Source organism: Balaenoptera acutorostrata, chromosome 21 (assembly GCF_949987535.1).
Source record: "Balaenoptera acutorostrata chromosome 21, mBalAcu1.1, whole genome shotgun sequence".
In the NCBI taxonomy this organism is placed as follows: domain Eukaryota; kingdom Metazoa; phylum Chordata; class Mammalia; order Artiodactyla; family Balaenopteridae; genus Balaenoptera; species Balaenoptera acutorostrata.
Genome location: NC_080084.1, coordinates 8,263,303 through 8,283,718, shown reverse-complemented (window position 1 = coordinate 8,283,718; position 20,416 = coordinate 8,263,303). Strand labels below are relative to the sequence as shown.

Genomic DNA, 20,416 nt, shown 5'->3' with positions numbered 1-20,416 from the left:
TGCTGCAGTGAACTTTGGGGTACATGTATCTTTTCAAATTATGCTTTTCTGCAGATATATACCCAGGAGTAGGATTGCTGGATCATATAGTAGCTCTATTTTTAGTTTTTTAAGGAACGTCCATACTGTTCTCCATAGTGGCAACACCAATTTACGTTCCCACCAATAGTGTAGGAGGGTTCCCTTTTCTCCACACCCTCTCCAGTATTTATTGCTTGTAGATTTTTTGATGATGGCCATTCTGACCAGTGTGAAGTGATACCCCATTGTAGTTTTGATTTGCATTTCTCTAATAAGTGGTGATGTGATGCACCTTTTCATGTGCCTCTTGGCAATCTGTATGTCTTCTTTGGAGGAATGTGTATTTAGATCTTCCACCCATTTTTTGATTGGGTTGTTTCATTTTTTTGATATTGAGCTGTATGAGCTGTTTGTATATTTTGGAGATTAATCCCTTGTCGGTCACTTCATTTGCAAATATTTTCTCCCATTCTGTGGATGGTCTTTTTGTTTTGTTGATGGTTTCCTTTGCTGTGTAAAAGCCTTTGAGTTTAATTAGGTCTCATTTGTTTATTTTTGTTTTTATTTTCATTACTCTAGGAGGTAGATCAAAAAAAGATCTTGCTTCGATTTATGTCAGAGAGTGTTCTGCCTATGTTTTCCTCTAAGAGTTTTATAGTATCCAATCTTACATTTAGGTCTTTAATCCATTTTGAGTTTATTTTTGTGTATGGTGTTAGGGAGTGTTCTAATTTCATTCTTTTCCATGTAGCGGTCCAGTTTTCCCAGCACCACTTATTGAAGAGACTGTCTTTTCTCCATTGTATATTCTTACCTCCTTTGTCATAGATAAGGTGACCATAGGTGCATAGGTTTATATCTGGACTTTCTAGCCTGTTCCGTTGATCTATATTTGTGTTATTGTGCCAGTACCATACTGTCTTGATTACTGTACCTTTGTAGTATAGTCTGAAGTCAGGGAGCCTGATTCCTCTAGTCTGTTTTTCTTTCTCAAGATTGCTTTGGCTATTCGGGGTCTTTTGTGTTTTCATACAAACTGTGGAATTGTTTGTTCTAGTTCTGTGAAAAATGCCATTGGTAGTTTGACAGAGATTGCATTGAATCTGTATATTGCTTTGGGTAGTATAGTCATTTTCACAATATTGGTTGTTCCAATCTAAGAACATGGTATATCTCTCCATCTGTTTGTGTCATCTTTGATTTCTTTCATCAGTATCTTATAGTTGTCTGAATACAGGTCTTTTGCCTCCTTAGGTAGGTTTATTGCTAGGTACTTTATCCTTTTTGATGTGATGGTAAATGGGATTGTTTCCTTAATTTCTCTTTCTGATCTTTCATTAGTAGTGTATAGGAATGCAACAGATTTCTGCACATTAATTTTGTATCCTGTGACTTTACCAAATTCATTGATGAGCCCTAGTAGTTTTCTGGTGGCATCTTTAGGATTTTCTATGTATAATATCATGTCATCTGCAGACAGTTTAACTTCTTTTCCAATTTGTATTCCTTTTATTTATTTTTCTTCTCTGATTGCCATGGCTAGGACTTCCAAAACTATGTTGAATGAAAGTGGAGAGACTGGACATCCTTGTCTTGCTCCTGATCTTAGAGGAAATGCTTTCAGTTTTTCACTGTTGAGAATGATGTTTGCTGTGGGTTTGTCGTATATGGCCTTTATTATGTTGAGGTAGGTTCCCTCTGTGCCCACTTTCTGGAGAGTTTTTATCATATATGGGTGTTGAATTTTGTCAAAAGCCTTTTCTGCATCTATTGTGATGATCATATTGTTTTTATTCTTCAGTTTGTTAATGTGGTGTATCACACTGATTGGTTTACGTATGTTGAAGAATCGTTGCATCATTGGGATAAATCCCACTTGATCATGGTGTGTGATTCTTTTAATGTGTTGTTGGATTTGGTTAGCTAGTATTTTGTTGAGGATTTTTGCGTCTATGTTCATCAGTGATATTGACCTGTAATTTGTGTGTGTGTGTGTGTGTGTGTGTGATATCTTTGTCTGGTTTTGGTATCAGGGTGATAGTGACCTCATAGAATGAGCTTCTGAGTGTTCCTTTCTCTGCAATTTTTTGGAATGGTTTGAGAAGGACATGTGTTAGCTCTTCTCTAAATGTTTGATAGAATTCGCCTGTGAAGCCATCTGGTCCTGGACTTTTGTTTGTTGGAAGTTTTTAAATCACTGTTTCAATTTCAGTACTTGTGATTGGTCTGTTTATATTTTCTATTTCTTCCTGGTTCAGTCTTGGAGGGTTGTATCTTTCTAAGAATTTGTCCATTTCTTCTAGGCTGTTCATTTTATTGGCATATAATTGCTTGTAGTAGTCTCTTATGATCCTTTGTGTTTCTATGGTGTCAGTTTCAACTTCTCCTTTTTATTTCTAGTTGTATTAATTTGACTCCTCTCCCTTTTTTTTCTTCATAAGTCTGGCTAAAGGTTTATCAATTTTATTTATCTTCTCAAAGAACCAGCTTTTAGTTTCCTTGATCTTTGCTAAGTTTTAAAGTGAGGCATGGCTTATAGTGGGAAATTGTCATTGGAAAAGCACAGCATGGAGACTCTTGTACTGTCTCCTACTCTTCTCCTGAATTAAGATTTTTTAGTGTATGTGGAGACAACGGAGTACTAATAGCTTGGTAAATACCAATAGTATCACTACTCTGTTCCACTCAGTAAATTTGTGGACACTCGGTAACTTTTCCTTACTTCACCACATAAGGCTAAGAATGAAAATAATCTGCATACTATTAAAAAAAACTGATTGTGTCATTTTATTGACTTTGTGAAAAATGAACTATTTTATTTATTCACTTAGTTTTTGGAATTTGTAGGGGCTTACTACAATTTGAAAATATAAGTTATGGAATTGAGCCCTTGGAGCCTTCAATTGGTTTTGAACATGTGATTTATCAAGTAAAATATAGGAATACAGGTGCTTCTTTATATGCTGAGAAGGATATTGAGTCAAGAGAAAAGCCCTATAAAATACAAAGTGTAGAGGTAAGTGATCAATTGAGTAAGCTGTATGGTTATTACTATGCAGCAATATAAACAATGTATTTTTTCTGATAAAAAATTATTTACATTAACATATGTATATGAGAGAGAGAAAGAGAGAGAGAGTGATACCAGAAACTTCATAACATATTGTAAGTCTTAAAAGTAGTCATTCAGTTTTCCAGAACACCAAGATGGCATTTTCTGCTGTTAGTGGCATTTTTCCCTGTGATCCAGACCTTTGTTGTCTGTAGATGCTCTCCTTTCTCCATATCCGTTATATCAAAGTTTTGATATAATAAACATAAGTGACATTCACACAAACATTGAAGATGCTTACCTAGGATCCTGAGAAGAATCACTAGTGTCTTTTAAGGCAACTGCCTCAGGGTAGGCCATTATATTTTCCTTATATCCTTATCCAGGAGATAGATAGATAGATAGATAGATATTTTTTTTTTTTTGCTTCTACTGGCAAAGAAGACTCATCAGAATTTAGAAGTTTAGGGACTTCCCTGGTGGTACAGTAGTTAGGAATCCACCTGCCAATGCAGGGGACATGGTTTCAATCCCTGGTCTGGGAAGATCCCACGTGCCATGGAGCAACTAAGCCCGTGTGCCACAGCTACTGAGCCTGAGCTCTAGAGCCCACGAGCCACAACTACTGAACCCGTGTGCCACAGCTACTGAAGCCCGCATGCCTAGAGCCCATGCTCCACAACAGCAGAAGCCACCACAATGAGAAGCCTGTGCACAACAACTAAGAGTAGCCCCCACCCGCCACAACTAGAGAAAGCCCGCGCGCAGCAACGAAGACCCAACACAGCCAAAATAAATAAATAAATAAACAAATATTTATAAAAAAAAGAATTTAGAGATTTAGTGACCCCAGCTTCATCAGAGTTTCCCATATACCCCCATTCCAATTTTTAGGATCTTATTTCTTCCAGTAGACACCCTGTGAGTGTGGAAATTCAATTTGTGTTGTAGTTCATCCACTCACAAAATGAGATTCTGGGTTTGGTTTTCAACAATCTCAGCTCTGCACCAACAGTGGCTAAGGGTATCTTTCAGGAAAGACACTTCTCCAGGGAAACAGAACCAACAGGATATATGTATATGTGTGTGGGTGTGTGTGTATACACACACATATATATTTGATATAAACACACACACACACACACACACACACACAAAGAGAGGGAGAATGAGAGAATTTAGGGTAGACTGTAGACTGGCAGGCTGGAGACAAGGGAAAAGTTGTATTCAAGTCCAAAGGCAGTCACCTGGAAGGATTCTTTCTTGCTTACAAGGTAGTCTTTGCTCTAATAAGGCCTTCAACTAATCAGATGAGCTCCACACATATGATGAGGGATAATCTACTCCACTAAAAGTCCACCAATTTAAATGTTTATCTTATCCAAAATCATTTTCACAGAGACATCCAGAATAATTTTTGAACAAAAATCTGGGCATTGTGACCCAGGCAAGTTCACAGAAAAAATTAACCATCACACCAGGTTTACAAAATTTATTTCATATTTCCTCCAAAAGTTTTATTCTTTAATCCCTTACATTTCAATTTATGATCCAATTTAATTTAATTTTTGTATGGAGTGAAGGAATCTCTAAATTCATCATTTTTCATATGCATATCTAGTTTTCCCAACACCATTTTTTGAAAAGACTCATGTTTGTTCCACTGAATCTTCATGGCCCTTTTTTTCAAAGATCAGTTGACCATAGATGTTAGGGATTATTTCTGCACTTGCAATAATACTCCATTGATCTTATGTCTATTCTTATGCCAGAGCCACACTTTTTTTTTTTTTTTACTACTATACCTTTGAAATAAGTTTTGGGATTAGTAAGTGTACATCCTTCAGTAATGTTCTTTCTCAAGATTGTTTTGGCTATTCTTGATACTATCAATCTCCAAATAAATTTTAAAATTCACTTATTTTCAATTCCCTGAAAAAGCAAGCTGGGATTCTGTTGATTCTGTAGATTAATCTTGGAAATATTGTCACTTAACAATATTAACTCGTCCTATCCATGAACATTGAACAGTCTTTTGTTTTTAGGTCTTCTTTAATTTTTTGCCACAATCTTTTGTATAGTTGTCTTCAAGTTGTCAGCCAAACTTCTTATGTCAAATTTATCTCTACAAATTTTGTTATTTAAATGCTATTTCACATTTAAAATTTTATTTCAAATTTGGATTTCTCATTATTCATGTTTGGAAATTATTGACTTTTGTATACTGATTTCATATTCTGCAAACTTGTTTAAATTGGGTATTAGTTTTTTATTGTACTCTTTGTAGTTTTCTATGTACAAGATGATGTCATCTTAAATATAGTGTTCTTCCTTTTCAATTATGATGCTTTTAACTTCTCTTTTATTGCCTACATGCCCTGGTTAGCATGGTGTTGAATAGGTGAGAAGAATATCCTTGTCTTGGACCAATTTTAAGAAGAAAGTCCACCACCATTAAGTATAATGTTAATGGTGAAATAATATAAAAACTTTCTGGAATTTTCAACTCACTTTACTCTCTGATAAAATTCTCCTGCTTCACTTTCTATCTCACTTTCTCTGACTTTTCCTTATATACTCATGTTCTAGATAATGATATTTCTTGTGTTATGTCTCAGGTTTTTGTTTGTCTTGTATATTGTCTTGTATATTTTTTCATGGCTTTATCTACTGTGATTTATAGATCTCCCACTCTCATTCCAATTTTTTTCTGAGTAATTTATCTTACATTGGACATAATGACTGCCCAAGTTAAACAAAATACACAAACACACACATTAACTATCTACCTACTTATCTATTTATCTATCTATATCGTCTATCATCTATCTATCTATAGTCATCTTCATGTCCCTCTCACTTCCTGAATATTCTTACCAGTGGGCTTTGGTATCTTTTAACTTTAACTTTTTAATCCAACTATATTGCAATTGGATCATTTAGTAGTGTTCTCCAGTCTTCTTCCCTAGCTCCAATTCTTTAGTATTTATTTGACCAAAGCAAACTTTCATGCAATTGATGTCAACTTTATATAGCACATTTCCAAGAAATTGGTTTTCTTTATTGGCTACTTTCTTTTACTAAATAAAATAGCTTTTGAGGTCTTCTGAAATCTTAATACCTGCCCACCTTCCCAATATACAGATTTCTTGGCATTCTTTTATGCATCTTTGTCTTAAATTTTTAATTATTTTGCTAAAACGGACTATATCTTTACCCCATGAAAGCTTATTGTCCAGTAAATAAATGAATAAATTATAATCAAATAAATATCATCAATCCCTATCTCAAAGATGAAAATAAACAAGGATTAGTTCAGGAAATGTAAGTCAACTAACACTTATGTTGGTTAAAACAAAGAAATAGCTTTGAATCCCTCAAAGCATTAATATTTTGTTACTTTCAATTAATATAAATGTTTATTTTTCTCCTCCAGTAAAGTAGTGTCATTTCCTTGTTTAGGCACTTCAATGAAAGGATGGAATCCTATAAGCAAAACTATCATGAAGCATTCGGTGCTTCCTTTTGGATGGAAATGAAAATAAACCAATTAGACCATAAGGGGATTTCATTTGCATTAAAAAAAAAAAAAAAAGAACCCTCAAGTCTCCAAGGTTTTAAAAGAGAATTTTTAAATGGAGGGAAAAAATGAATGATCATTCACCCCTAAATTTGTCTTACTGACCTTATTGACTTTTTTTCCTTTAAATTACTATAATCTTCACTTTTCTCTGCTAAATACTAGATTTGTTTTTCCCTCTTTATTGCTCCTCTTTATGTTAAGGAAAATGGTTTAACTAAAATGTGATAGTTTTTTTTTTTAATATTTATTTATTTATTTATTTATTTATTTTATGGCTGTGTTGGGTCTTCGTTTCTGTGCGAGGGCTTTCTCTAGTTGTGGCAAGCGGGGGCCACTCTTCATCGCGGTGCGCGGGGCTCTCACTATCGTGGCCTCTCTTGTTGCGGAGCACAGGCTCCAGATGCGCAGGCTCAGTAATTGTGGCTCACGGGCCTAGTTGCTCCGTGGCATGTGGGATCCTCCCAGACCAGGGCTCGAATCCGTGTCCCCTGCATTGGCAGGCGGATTCTCAACCACTGCGCCACCAGGGAAGCCCAGTGTGATAGTTTTGAACTTTCGAAGTATTAAATACCAGTGTAAAAAGAAAAAAATTCAGACATTAAAATACGCATAATAAAAGTTTTATCAATTTTTGAAATTTGATCCTCCTTTTCTGCTTCTATATATTTGTCCAGTGCTTATACATGGTATGCTATTTTAGTAACAAACCATTTTGAGTTAACTGCACTACAGTCTTAAAGTGCCCACAAAGACTGTCTTCCAAGTTTTCCCTAGTGCATTCCTCCTAGGTTAACGTCATGTAAAAATAATGATGAACATAAGTAATATTTTATTAAACGTAGTTACAACAATTATTACTTGTTGGCAGAGTGTAAGTCACACAGATCATAAGCCCATCGGGCCTCACATTTGTGCCTAATTTAACCACTGTGGTCTAGTTGAATGACATCATAACCAGATATCCTGAGATATCTATGGTGCAGTTTAAGAAACCCAGTCATTTTGTTTCTCTGTTGCTCACTTTTTTCTGCGGTGATTTATACAAGGATTAACTTTATCCTTCAGATGAAATCCCACCCCTCTAAACACAGAGATGGGCCCCTACTCTTTCAAGGCCATAGATAAAATCATACAGCATAATAATGTATAATGGAATCATTAAACGAACATAAATACACACATAATGGCAAGTCAAGGGAAGAATTTCCTCAGGGAAGAGAATCATATGAGTAGCCCAGTACCAGTGAGAATATGGAGAATGGAAGGTAGAGGAAAGTTATTTTCTGAATAAATTAAGTGATTGATCAGGTGTGAAAGACATGACAAAGGCAATATTCTGAAAATGATTTCTATTTTCATATAGAAAATTGAATTTTCAGTGTTGAATTTGTGAAGTAGTATATTACTTAAAATAATTAAATGATTCTTCAATTTTTATCTAAAGTTTGTGATTCTTTTTCAGCCACTTGCAGACTTCTCTCAGTATATAGAAATGCATGTTGTAGTTGAAAAAAATTTAGTAAGTATACTTTCATTTATTTGGCTTATGTTAATTTATATTAGCAATGGGAGTTTATAAAAAGTGTTGGAATAAATTTTTAACACAGGACAATAAATAATAATTTTCGCTCTATCTCTGCCTTAATGAATTTAATTTACTAGTATCAGTAGTAAATTGGAAATCAAATCTCTATTAGTTTATTTTTAATTTTATATAATTAACATATTAAAACATCTGTTACCTATAAAATAGTTTCTTAGTAATTTTTATTCATCATTCCCATACCTATAATGTCTAATAACCTTTGACCTTTTTACTGTCTCCATAATTTTGCCTTTTTCAGAAGATCATATAGTTGAAATGTACAGTATGTAGCAGTTACATATTGGCTTCTTTACCTTGGTAACATGCATTTAACTTTACTACATGCCTTATCATGGCTTGAGAGCTGATTTCTTTTTAGTACTGAGCAATATTGTATTGTCTGTATGTACCACAGTTTATTTATCCATTCATCTACTAAAGGACATCTTGGTTGCTTCCACATTTTGGCAGATGAATCAGGCTGCTATAAACATCCATTCACAGGTTTTCATTTTATTTATTTATTTATTTATTTATTTATTTATTTATGGCTGTGTTGGGTCTTCGTTTCTGTGCGAGGGCTTTCTCTAGTTGCGGCGAGTGGAGGCCACTCTTCATCGTGGTGCGCGGGCCTCTCACTATTGAGGCCTCCCTTGTTGCGGAGCACAGGCTCCGGATGCACAGGCTCAGCAACTGTGGCTCACGGGCCTAGTCGCTCCGCGGCATGTGGGATCTTCCCAGACCAGGGCTCGAACCTGTGTCCCCTGCATTGGCAGGCAGACTCTCAACCACTGCACAACCAGGGAAGCCCCCATTCACAGGTTTTTGTATTGACATATTTTAACTCCTTTGGGTAAATATCAAGCAACACGATTGCTGCATCATATGGTAACAGTATGTTTTTTTTGTTTGATTTTTTTGTGAGAAACTGCCAGGCTGTATTCCAAAGTACCTGTTTCATTTTGCATTCTGCACTTTAAATATATCATCCCCTTGTCTTCTGGCCTCTAAAGTTTTTGCTAAGAAATTGGCTAGTAATCTTATTATCACCCCTTTTATGTGTTTAGTTATTTTTCTCTTGCTGTCTTCAATATTAATATTCTCTTTAGCTTTTGACAGTTTGATTATAATTTGTCTTGGTGTGGGTCTCTTTGGCTTTATCCTTCTTAAAATTTAAGCTCAAGGATTTGTGTGTTCATGTGGTTCATCAGATCTGGCAAGCTTTTGACCATTATGTCTTTAAATAATCTCTCTTCTCCTGGGATTCCCTTAAGTCATATATTGTTCTGCATAATGGTATCCCACAAGTCCCTCCTTTTTTTTCTTTCTGGTTCTCAGACTCAATAATTTCAGTTATCCTATTCTCAAGTTTACTGCTTCTTTCTGCTGCCCCTTTAAATCTGCTGTTGAATCCTTCTACTCAATTTTCAGTTCAGTTATCGCATTTTTCAATGCCAGAATTTCTGTTTGGTTTCTTTTTATAATTTATATATCTTTGTTGATATTTTCATTTTAGTCATATATCATTTTCCCGACTTCCCTTCATTCTTTTTGTTTTCCTTTAGCTCTTTGAGCATATTTTAGACAGTTGTTTTAAAGACTTTGTCTAGTACGTCTCTACGTCCTCAGGAATGGTTTCTGCCAATTTATTTCCTTCATTTGGGCCATGCTTTTTTTCTTTGTTTGCCTTGTAACATAGACTGAATGTTTCTGTTCCTCTAAAATTTATACTAATGCATAGTGATGGTATTGGGAAGTGGAGCCTTTGGGAGTGGCTTAGGTCATGAAGGTGGAGCCCTCATGAATGGGATTAGTGCCCTTATAAAAGAGAGGCCAAAGAGCTCCCTCACCTCTTCTACCATGTGAGGACAGAGCAGGAAGATGGCAAGATGGCCATCTCTGAACCAGGGAGCATGTTCTCATCAGACACAGGGCATGCTGGAAACCTAATCTTTAAACTTCCTGGCCTCCAGAACTGTGAGAAATAATGTTTGTTGTTTGAGCACCCAGTCTATGGTGTTTTTGTTAGGGCAGCCCAAACTGACTAAGACACCTTGTGATTTTTGTTGAAAATTCAGCATTTGAAAAAATAAGCAGGTGACATGGAAAACAGCCATTCAGGCACCTTCCAGACAGGTTAGAACATTGCAGATAAGGTCTTCTCTGCTCCACCTGGTATAATGGAAGGAATTGTGAAACAGACTACCATTTCCTCCAGATTAAACCATGCCACACTGGGGAAGGGAATAGGGCATAGGGGAGTAAAAACACCACAAAATTTCCTGTCATTTTCAAGATTTTTTTTCTTGTTTGGACATTTGTAGACCTTTGAATGTTTTCCTGAGGTTTTCTGGAGACCCCAATGAGGTTATTTCAGCCAGTTTCTGGTTGTCTTTTGATGTTTCCAGAGAAAAACAAAGGCTTGGTGTTTTCTAGTTCTCCATTTTGCTGACTTCACTCCCCATGAAGGATATTTTTAATTATTTGTTGCCATCATTTTACAAAGGCTACTTTAAAATCTTTGTCAGATAATTCTAACAAGTGATGTACTTTGGTGTTGACATGCATTGACTGACTTTTCTCCCTCAAGTTGTGATTTTCCTGGTTCTTAGTATGGCAAATGGTTTTCAGTTGCTTTCTGGAAATTTTGACTATTATGTTATGCAGTTCTTCATTCTACTTAAATCTTTTATATTGTTCATTCAGACTCCTTAGTTGTAGCACATAAGTCCTGACCAAGTTATATGGGTTGAATTCAATGACAAAAGTTCTCAGAGCCTTCGTAATGCTGTTTTGGCCTTCTTGGTTCAGTCGCTGTTTCTGCGGGTCTCAGTGATACTTGCCTGTCCCGCCTGCAGGAGTGGAAGGACCTTCCCCTGTCTCCTCCTATGGCCTCTGAGTGGAATATTGTAGATGGTGGGCCTGTGCAGGTGGAAAGTGTCTCCCTGGTCCATCCAGTGCCAGTGGGACACTAGTACTGTTTGTGTGGATGGGAGTTACTTCCCAGGGTCATTCTGCCTAGTGTTTCTAGGTAGGTACAGGAGACATCAAGCCTGTGGGGGTGGAGCTATTTTGTCAGAAGAGTTTCACTCTTCCCTGCTGATACTGCCAACAGGACCAAATGGCTGTTTCCTGGTCCAGGCCACCTGTTGTCTCAAGCTCGTTAATGAGACGTTCCATGCTGTGGGGCAGAGGTTACTACTCTAGGCACCACAGTGTTAATGGGTTTCTCATTCCACTTCTACCTGGACTACTCTTTTGCCACTGGATGGGGTGTTGGGAATTGCTGAGGTGCTATATTGTTCTTCCATTCCTAGCATACCTGTACAGGTACCTTCTTGCTTCCACCTTTTAGAGACTTCCTATGATTTTTTTATGTTATTTCAGGGTTTATACTTTTTTATAATTTTCATCAGCTTGGAGGAAGAGGGAGAGATGAGTTTATACCACCCTTTCTTGAAATTTAAATTATTGTCTTTTGTGGGAATTCCTTGACGGCCCGGTGGTTAGGATGCAGGCTTTTTTACTGCCGGGGGCCCAGGTTCAATCCCTGGTCGGGGAACTAAGATCCCACAAGCCGCTTGGCCCAAAAAGAAAAAAAAAAGAGGATAAATTACTGTCTTTTGCAAGTTTTTTTAAACTGATTTTAGAGAAGAAAAGACAAGATATTTATTGTTTTATACTTTGTTATTGCTAGTACCAATGTTCTTTATTATACTTATGTAGCTATGAGTCACTGTTTTGTGTCATCTTTTCAACCTGAGAATTTCCTGATTATTATCATTTCTTGCCTTATTATTTCTGTCAGAGCAGCTCTGCTATCACTGATTTATCTCTCTCTCTCTCTCTCTCTTTAAAATTTGAGAATGGCTTTCTGTTGCCTTTACTTATGAAGAATGGTTTTGCTGAGTATAGAATTCTTGATTGAGAGTATTTTGTAGTAGCACTTTGAATTTGTAACCCCACCTGGCCTCCATTGATTCTAATGAGAAGTCAGCTCTGAACCTTGCTGTGTCTCTCCTATAGGTGATGTACCATTTTTTTCTTCTCAGTATAAAGATTTTCTCCTTGTGGCTGTTGTCCAGTAACTTAACTATGACGTGTCTATGTGTGATTGTCTTTGATTTTATCTTACTTGAAGTTTGTTGAGCCTAAGTACTGTGTAGGTTAGAGATTTTCATTGTTTGGGAGTTTTTAGCTATTATTTACTCAAGTTTTGTTTTTTTGTTTTTGTTTGTTTTGTTTTGTTTTGTTTTTTGATCATTTCTATCTCTCCTCTCCTTCTAAGATGCTCATTATGTAATGTGTATTTGCGTTATGGTGTCAAACAGGTGTCTGAGATTCTGTTCACTTTACTTCTTTCTTGTTTTTCCTTTCTGTTCTTTATGTTGAATAATTTCTATTGATACATTATTATTTTTATTTATTCTTTCTGCTAGTGAGCTTATATAATTTTAGTTATTATATTTTCTTTTTTTAAAAACATCTTTATTGAAGTATAATTGCTTTACAATGGTGTGTTAGTTTCTGCTTTATAACAAAGTGAATCAGTTATACATATACATATGTTCCCATATCTCTTCCCACTTGCATCTCCCTCCCTCCCACCCTCCCTATCCCACCCCTCTAGGTGGTCACAAAGCACCGAGCTCATCTCCCTGTGCTATGCGGCTGCTTCCCACTAGCTATCTATTTTACATTTGGTAGTGTATATATGTCCATGACACTCTCTCACCCTGTCACATCTCACCCCTCCCACTCCCCATATCCTCAAGTCCATTCTCTAGTAGGTCTGTGTCTTTATTACTGTCTTGCCACTAGGTTCTTCATGACCTTTTTTTTTTTTCCATAGAATCCATATATATGTGTTAGCATACTGTATTTGTTTTTCTCTTTCTGACTTACTTCACTCTGTATGACAGACTCTAACTCCATCCACCTCATTACAAATACCTCCATTTCATTTCTTTTTATGGCTGAGTAATATTCCATTGTATATATGTGCCACATCTTCTTTATCCATTCATCCGATGATGGACACCTAGGTTGCTTCCATGTCCTGGCTATTGTAAACAGAGCTGCAATGAATATTTTGGTACATGACTCTTTCTGAATTATGGTTTTCTCAGGGTATATGCCCAGTAGTGGGATTGCTGGGTCATATGGTAGTTCTATTTTCAGTTTTTTAAGGAACCTCCATACTGTTCTCCATAGTGGCTGTATCAATTTACATTCCCACCAACAGTGCAAGAGTGTTCCCTTTTCTCCACACCCTCTCCAGCATTTATTGTTTCTAGATATTTTGATGATGGCCATTCTGACTGGTGTGAGATGATACCTCATTGTAGTTTTGATTTGCATTTCTCTAATGATTAATGATGTTGAGCATTCTTTCATGTGTCTGTTGGCAATCTGTATATCTTCTTTGGAGAAATGTCTGGTTAGGTCTTCTGCCCATTTTTGGATTGGGTTGTTTGTTTTTTTGTTATTGAGCTGCATGAGCTGCTTGTAAATCTTGGAGATTAATCCTTTGTCAGTTGCTTCATTTGCAAATATTTTCTCCCATTCTGAGGGTTGTCTTTTGGTCTTGTTTATGGTTTCCTTTGCTGTGCAAAAGCTTTTAAGTTTCATTAGGTCCCATTTGTCTATTTGTGTTTTTATTTCCATTTCTCTAGGAGCTGGGTCAAAAAGGATCTTGCTGTGATGTATGTCATAGAGTGTTCTGCCTATGTTTTCCTCTAAGAGTTTGATAGTGTCTGGCCTTACACTTAGGTCTTTAATCCATTTTGAGTTTATTTTCGTGTATGGTGTCAGGGAGTGTTCTAATTTCATACTTTTACATGTACCTGTCCAATTTTCCCAGCACCACTTATTGAAGAGGCTGTCTTTTCTCCACTGTATATGCTTGCCTCCTTTATCAAAGATAAGGTGACCATATGTGCATGGGCTTATCTCTGGGCTTTCTATCCTGTTCCATTGATCTATATTTCTGTTTTTGTGCCAGTACCAAACTGTCTTGATTACTGAAGCTTTGTAATATAGTCTGAAGTCAGGGAGCCTGATTCCTCCAGCTCCATTGTTCGTTCTCAAGATTGCTTTGGCTATTCAGGGTCTTTTGTGTCTCCATACAAATTGTGAAATTTTTTGTTCTAGTTCTGTGAAAAATGCTAGTGGTAGTTTGATAGGGATTGTATTGAATCTGTAGATTGCTTTGGGTAGTAGAGTCATTTTCACAATGTTGATTCTTCCAATCCAAGAACATGGTATATCTCTCCATCTATTTGTATCACCTTAAATTTCTTTCATCAGTGTCCTATAATTTTCTGCATACAGGTCTTTTGTCTCCTTAGGTAGGTTTATTCCTAGATATTTTATTCTTTTTGTTGCAGTGGTAAATGGGAGTGTTTTCTTTATTTCACTTTCAGATTTTTCATCATTAGTATATAGGAATGCAAGAGATTTCTGTGCATTAATTTTGTATCCTGCTACTTTACCAAATTCATTGATTAGCTCTAGTAGTTTTCTGGTAGCATCTTTAGGATTCTCTATGTATAGTATCATGTCATCTGCAAACAGTGACAGCTTTACTTCTTCTTTTCCGATTTGGATTCCTTTTATTTCTTTTTCTTCTCTGATTGCTGTGGCTAACACTTCCAAAACTATGTTGAATAATAGTGGTGAGAGTGGGCAACCTTGTCTTGTTCCTGATCTTAGTGGAAATGGTTTCAGTTTTTCACCATTGAGGACAATGTTGGCTGTGGGTTTGTCATATATGGCCTTTATTATGTTGAGGTAGGTTCCCTCTATGCCTACTTTCTGCAGGGCTTTTATCATAAATGGGTGTTGAATTTTGTCGAAAGCTTTCTCTGCATCTATTGAGATGATCATATGGTTTTTCTCCTTCAATTTGTTAATATGGTGTATCACATTGATTGATTTGCGTATATTGAAGAATCCTTGCATTCCTGGGATAAACCCCACTTGATCATGGTGTATGATCCTTTTAATGTGCTGTTGGATTCTGTTTGCTAGTATTTTGTTGAGGATTTTTGCATCTATGTTCATCAGTGATATTGGCCTGTAGTTTTCTTTCTTTGTGACATCTTTGTCTGGTTTTGGTATCAGGGTGATGGTGGCCTCATAGAATGAGTTGAGGAGTGTTCCTCCCTCTGCAATATTTTGGAAGAGTTTGAGAAGGATAGGTGTTAGCTCTTCTCTAAATGTTTGATAGAATTCGTCTGTGAAGCCATCTGGTCCTGGGCTTTTGTGTGTTGGAAGATTTTTAATCGCAGTTTCAATTTCAGTGCTTGTGACTGGTCTGTTCATATTTTCTATTTCTTCCTGGTTCAGTCTCGGTAGGTTGTGCATTTCTAAGAATCTGTCCATTTCTTCCAGGTTGCCCATTTTATTGGCGTAGAGTTGCTTGTAGTAATCTCTCATGATCATTTGTATTTCTGCAGTGTCAGTGGTTACTTCTCCTTTTTCATTTCTAATTCTATTGATCTGAGTCTTCTCCCTTTTTCTCTTGATGAGTCTGGCTAATGGTTTATCAATTTTGTTTATCTTCTCAAAGAACCAGCTTTTAGTTTCATTGATTTTTGCTATTGTTTCCTTCATTTCTTTTTCATTTATTTCTGACCTGATCTTTATAATTTCTTTCCTTCTGCTGGCTTTGGGGTTTTTTTGTTCTTCTTTCTCTAATTGCTTTAGGTGCAAGGTTAGGTTGTTTATTCGAGATGTTTCCTGTTTCTTGAGGTAGGCTTGTATTGCTATAAACTTCCCTCTTAGCACTGCTTTTGCTGCGTCCCATAGGTTTTGGGTCGTCGTATCTCCGTTGTCATTTGTTTCTAGGTATTTTTTGATTTCCCCTTTGATTTCTTCAGTAATCACTTCGTTATTAAGTAATGTATTGTGTAGCCTCCATGTGTTTGTATTTTTTACAGATCTTTTCCTGTAATTGATATCTAGTCTCATAGCGTTGTGGTCGGAAAAGATACTTGATACGATTTCAATTTTCTTAAATTTACCAAGGCTTGATTTGTGTGTGACCCAAGATATGATCTATCCTGGAGAATGTTCCATGAGCACTTGAGAAAAATGTGTAATCTGTTGTTTTTGGATGGAATGTCCTATAAATATCAATTAAGTCCATATTGTTTAATGTATCATTTAAAGCTTGTGTTTCCTTATTTATTTTCATTTTGGATGATCTGTCCATTGGTGAAAGTGGGGTGTTAAAGTCCCCTACTATGATTGTGTTGCTGTCGATTTCCCCTTTTATGGCTGTTAGTATTTGCCTTATGTATTGAGGTGCTCCTATATTGGGTGCATAAATATTTACAATTGTTATACCTTCCTCTTGGATCGATCCCTTGATCATTATATAGTGTCCTTCTTTGTCTCTTGTAATAGTCTTTATTTTAAAGTCTATTTTGTCTGATATGAGAATTGCTACTCCAGCTTTCTTTTGATTTCCATTTGCATGGAATATCTTTTTCCATCCCCTCAGTTTCATTCTGTATGTGTCTCTAGGTCTGAAGTGGGTCTCTTGTAGACAGCATATATATGGGTCTTGTTTTTGTATCCATTCAGCCAGCCTGTGTCTTTTGGTGGGAGCATTTAATCCATTTACATTCAAGGTAATTATCGATATGTATGTTCCTATTCCCATTTTCTTAAATGTATTGAGTTTGTTATTGTAGGTGTTTTCCTTCTCTTGTGTGTCTTGCCTAGAGAAGTTCCTTTAGCATTTGTTGTAAAGCTGGTTTGGTGGTGCTGAACTCTCTCAGCTTTTGCTTGTCTGTAAAGGTTTTAATTTCTCCATCGAATCTGAATGAGATCCTTGCTGGGTAGAGTAATCTTGGTTGTAGGTTTTTCTCCTTCATGACTTTAAGTATATCCTGCCACTCCCTTCTGGCTTGCAGAGTTTCTGCTGATAGATCAGATGTTAACCTTATGGGGATTCCCTTGTGTGTTATTTGTTTTTTTTCCCTTGCTGCCTTTAATATGTTTTCCTTATATTTAATTTTTGACAGTTTGATTAATATGTGTCTTGGCGTGTTCCTCCTTGGGTTTATCCTGTATGGGACTCTCTGTGCTTCCAGGACTTGATTAACTATTTCCTTTCCCATATTAGGGAAGTTTTCAACTATAATCTCTTCAAATATTTTCTCAGTCCCTTTCTTTTTCTCTTCTTCTTCTGGTGCCCCTATAATTCGAATGTTGGAGCGTTTAATGTTGTCCCAGAGGTCCCTGGGACTGTCCTCAGTTCTTTTCATTCTTTTTTCTTTATCCTGCTCTGTAGTAGTTATTTCCACCATTTTATCTTCCAGGGCACTTATCCTTTCTTCTGCCTCAGTTATTCTACTATTGATCCCATCTAGAGTATTTTTAATTTCATTTATTGTGTTTTTCATCGTTGCTTGGTTCCTCTTTAGTTCTTCTACATCCTTGTTAAATGTTTCTTGCATTTTGTCTATTCTATTTCCAAGATTTTGGATCATCTTTACTATCATTATTCTGAATTCTTTTTCAGGTAGACTGCCTATTTCCTCTTCATTTGTTAGGTCTGGTGTGTTTTGACCCTGCTCCTTCACCTGCTGTGTGGTTTTTTGTCTTCTCATTTTGCTTATCTTACTGTGTTTGGGGTCTCCTTTTCACAGGCTGCAGGTTCGTAGTTCCCGTTGTTTTTGGTATCTGCCCCCAGTGGCTAAAGTTGGTTCAGTGGGTTGTGTAGGCTTCCTGGTGGAGGGGACTAGTGCCTGTGTTCTGGTGGATGAGGTTGGATCTTGTCTTTCTGGTGGGCACGTCCACGTCTGGTGGTGTCTTTTGGGGTGTCTGTGGCCTTATTATGATTTTAGGCAGCCTCTCTGCTAATGGATGGGGCTGTGTTCCTGTCTTGCTAGTTGTTTGGCATAGGGTGTCCAGCACTGTAGCTTGCTGGTCATTGAGTGAAGCTGGGTCCTGATGTTGAGATGGAGCTCTCTGAGAGATTTTCTCCATTTGGTATTACGTGGAGCTGGGAGGTCTCTTGTGGACCAGTGTCCTGAAGTTGGCTCTCCCACCTCAGAGGCACAGCCCTGATGCCTGGCTGGAGCACCAAGAGCCTTTCATCCACACGGCTCAGAATAAAAGGGAGAAAAAATAGAAAGAAAGAGGATAAAATATAATAAAATAAAGCTATTATAATAAAAAATAAGAAAAAAATTATTAAGAATAAATTTATTGAGAAAAATTTTTTTTAATTCTTAAAAATAGATTTATTAATTTTTTATAAGAAAAAGTAAGAAAAAATTATTAAGAAAAAAATTTATTAAGAAAATTTTTTTTAATTTTTTAAAATAAAAAATGTGAAAAAACTTATTAAAAAATTTTTTTAAATTTTTTAAAAATAGAAAATAAGGAAAAAATTATTAAGGAAACATATATTAGGGAAAAAAATTTTTTAAGTAAAAAAAAAAACAGAAACGGACGGACCTAACCCTAGGACTAACGGTGAGAGCAAAGCTATACAGACAAAATCTCACCCAGAAGCATACACACATACACTCACAAAAAAAGGAAAAGGGGAAAAATTAATATATCCTGCTCCCAAAGTCCACCTCCTGAATTTGGGATGATTCGTTGTCTATTCAGGTATTCCACAGATGCAGGTACATCAAGTTGTTTGTGGAGCTTTAATCCGCTGCTTCTGAGGCTGCTGGGAGAGGTTTCCCTTTCTATTCTTTGTTCATACACCTCCCGGGGTTCAGCTTTGGATTTGGACCCGCCTCTGCATGTAGGTCGCCTGAGGGCGTCTGTTCCCGCCCAGACAGGACGGGGTTAAAGGAGCAGCTTCTTCGGGGGCTCTGGCTCACCCAGGCCGCGGGGAGGGAGCGGTACGGAGGAGGCGGGGCGAGCCTGCGGCGTCAGAGGCGTCGTGACGTTGCTCCAGCCCGAGGCGCGCCGTGCGTTCTCCCAGGGAAGTTGTCCCTGGATCCCGGGAGCCTGGTGGTGGCGGGCGGCACAGGCTCCTGGGAGGGGCGGTGTGGAGAGTGACCTGTGCTCGCACACAGGCTTCTTGGTGGCGGCAGCAGCAGCCTTAGCGTCTCATGCCCGCCTCTGGGGTCCGAGCTGATCGCCACGGCTCGCGCCTGTCTCTGGAGTTCGTTTAGGCGGCGCTCTGAATCCCCTCTCCTTGCATGCCGTGAAACAAAGAGGAAAGAAAAAGTCTCTTGCCTCTTCGGCAGCTGCAGACTTTTTCCCGGACTCCCTCCCGGCTAGCACCGAAGCCCGAGCCTCAGCTCCCAGCCCCCGCCCGCCCCGGTGGGTGAACAGACAAGCCTCTCGGGCTGGTAAGTGCCGCTCGGCGCCGAGCCTCTGTGCGGGAATCTCTCCGTTTTTCCCTCTGCGCCCCTGTTGCTGTGGGATCTGCGCTGAGAGCTTCGGCTCGCACCCTTCTCTGGAGTTCGTTTAGGCGGCGCTCTGAATCCCCTCTCCTTGCGCGCCGCGAAACAAAGAGGCAAGAAAAAGTCTCTTGCCTCTTCGGCAGCTGCAGACTTTTCCCGGACTCCCTCCCGGCTAGCTGTGGTGCGCTAACCCCTTCAGGCTGTGTTCACGCCGCCAACCCCAGTCCTCTCCCTGCGATCCGACCGAAGCCAAGCCTCAGCTCCCAGCCCCGCCCGCCCCAGCGGGGGAGCAGACAAGCCTCTCGGGCTGGTAAGTGCTGCTCGGCGCCGAGCCTCTGTGTGGGAATCTCTCCGCTTTGCCCTCCGCACCCCTGTGGCTGCGCTCTCCTCCGTGGCTCCGAAGCTTCCCCCCTCCGCCACCCACAGTTTCCGCCCACGAAGGGGCTTCCTAGTGTGTGGAAACCTTTCCTCCTTCACAGCTCCCTCCCACTGGCGCGGGTCCCGTCCCTATTCTTTTGTCTCTGTTATTTCTTTTTTCTTTTGCCCTACCCAAGTACAGGGGGAGTTTCTTGCCTTTTGGGAGGTCTGACGTCTTCTGCCAGCGTTCAGTGGGTGTTCTGTAGGAGCAGTTCCACGTGTAGTTGTATTTCTACTGTATCTGTGGGAAGGAAGGTGATCTCCGTGTCTTACTCTTCCGCCATCTTGCCTAGACCGCCTAGTTATTATATTTTCAACTCAAGTATCTATTTAGTTCTTTTTTATAATTTTATAATTATTATTTGTTTTTT

General features: G+C 38.1%; 1 protein-coding gene across 1 annotated transcript in view; it reads left to right on the top strand.

Annotated features, from left to right (window-relative positions):
* Positions 1 to 20,416, top strand: part of ADAM2 (ADAM metallopeptidase domain 2) — a 100,553-nt gene that overhangs the window by 18,402 nt on the left and 61,735 nt on the right. Inside the window, exons 6-7 of the mRNA XM_007178418.2 lie at positions 2,869 to 3,037; positions 8,119 to 8,175. Coding sequence (XP_007178480.1) covers positions 2,869 to 3,037; positions 8,119 to 8,175 — 226 coding nt within the window. The remainder of the gene's footprint in view (positions 1 to 2,868; positions 3,038 to 8,118; positions 8,176 to 20,416) is intronic.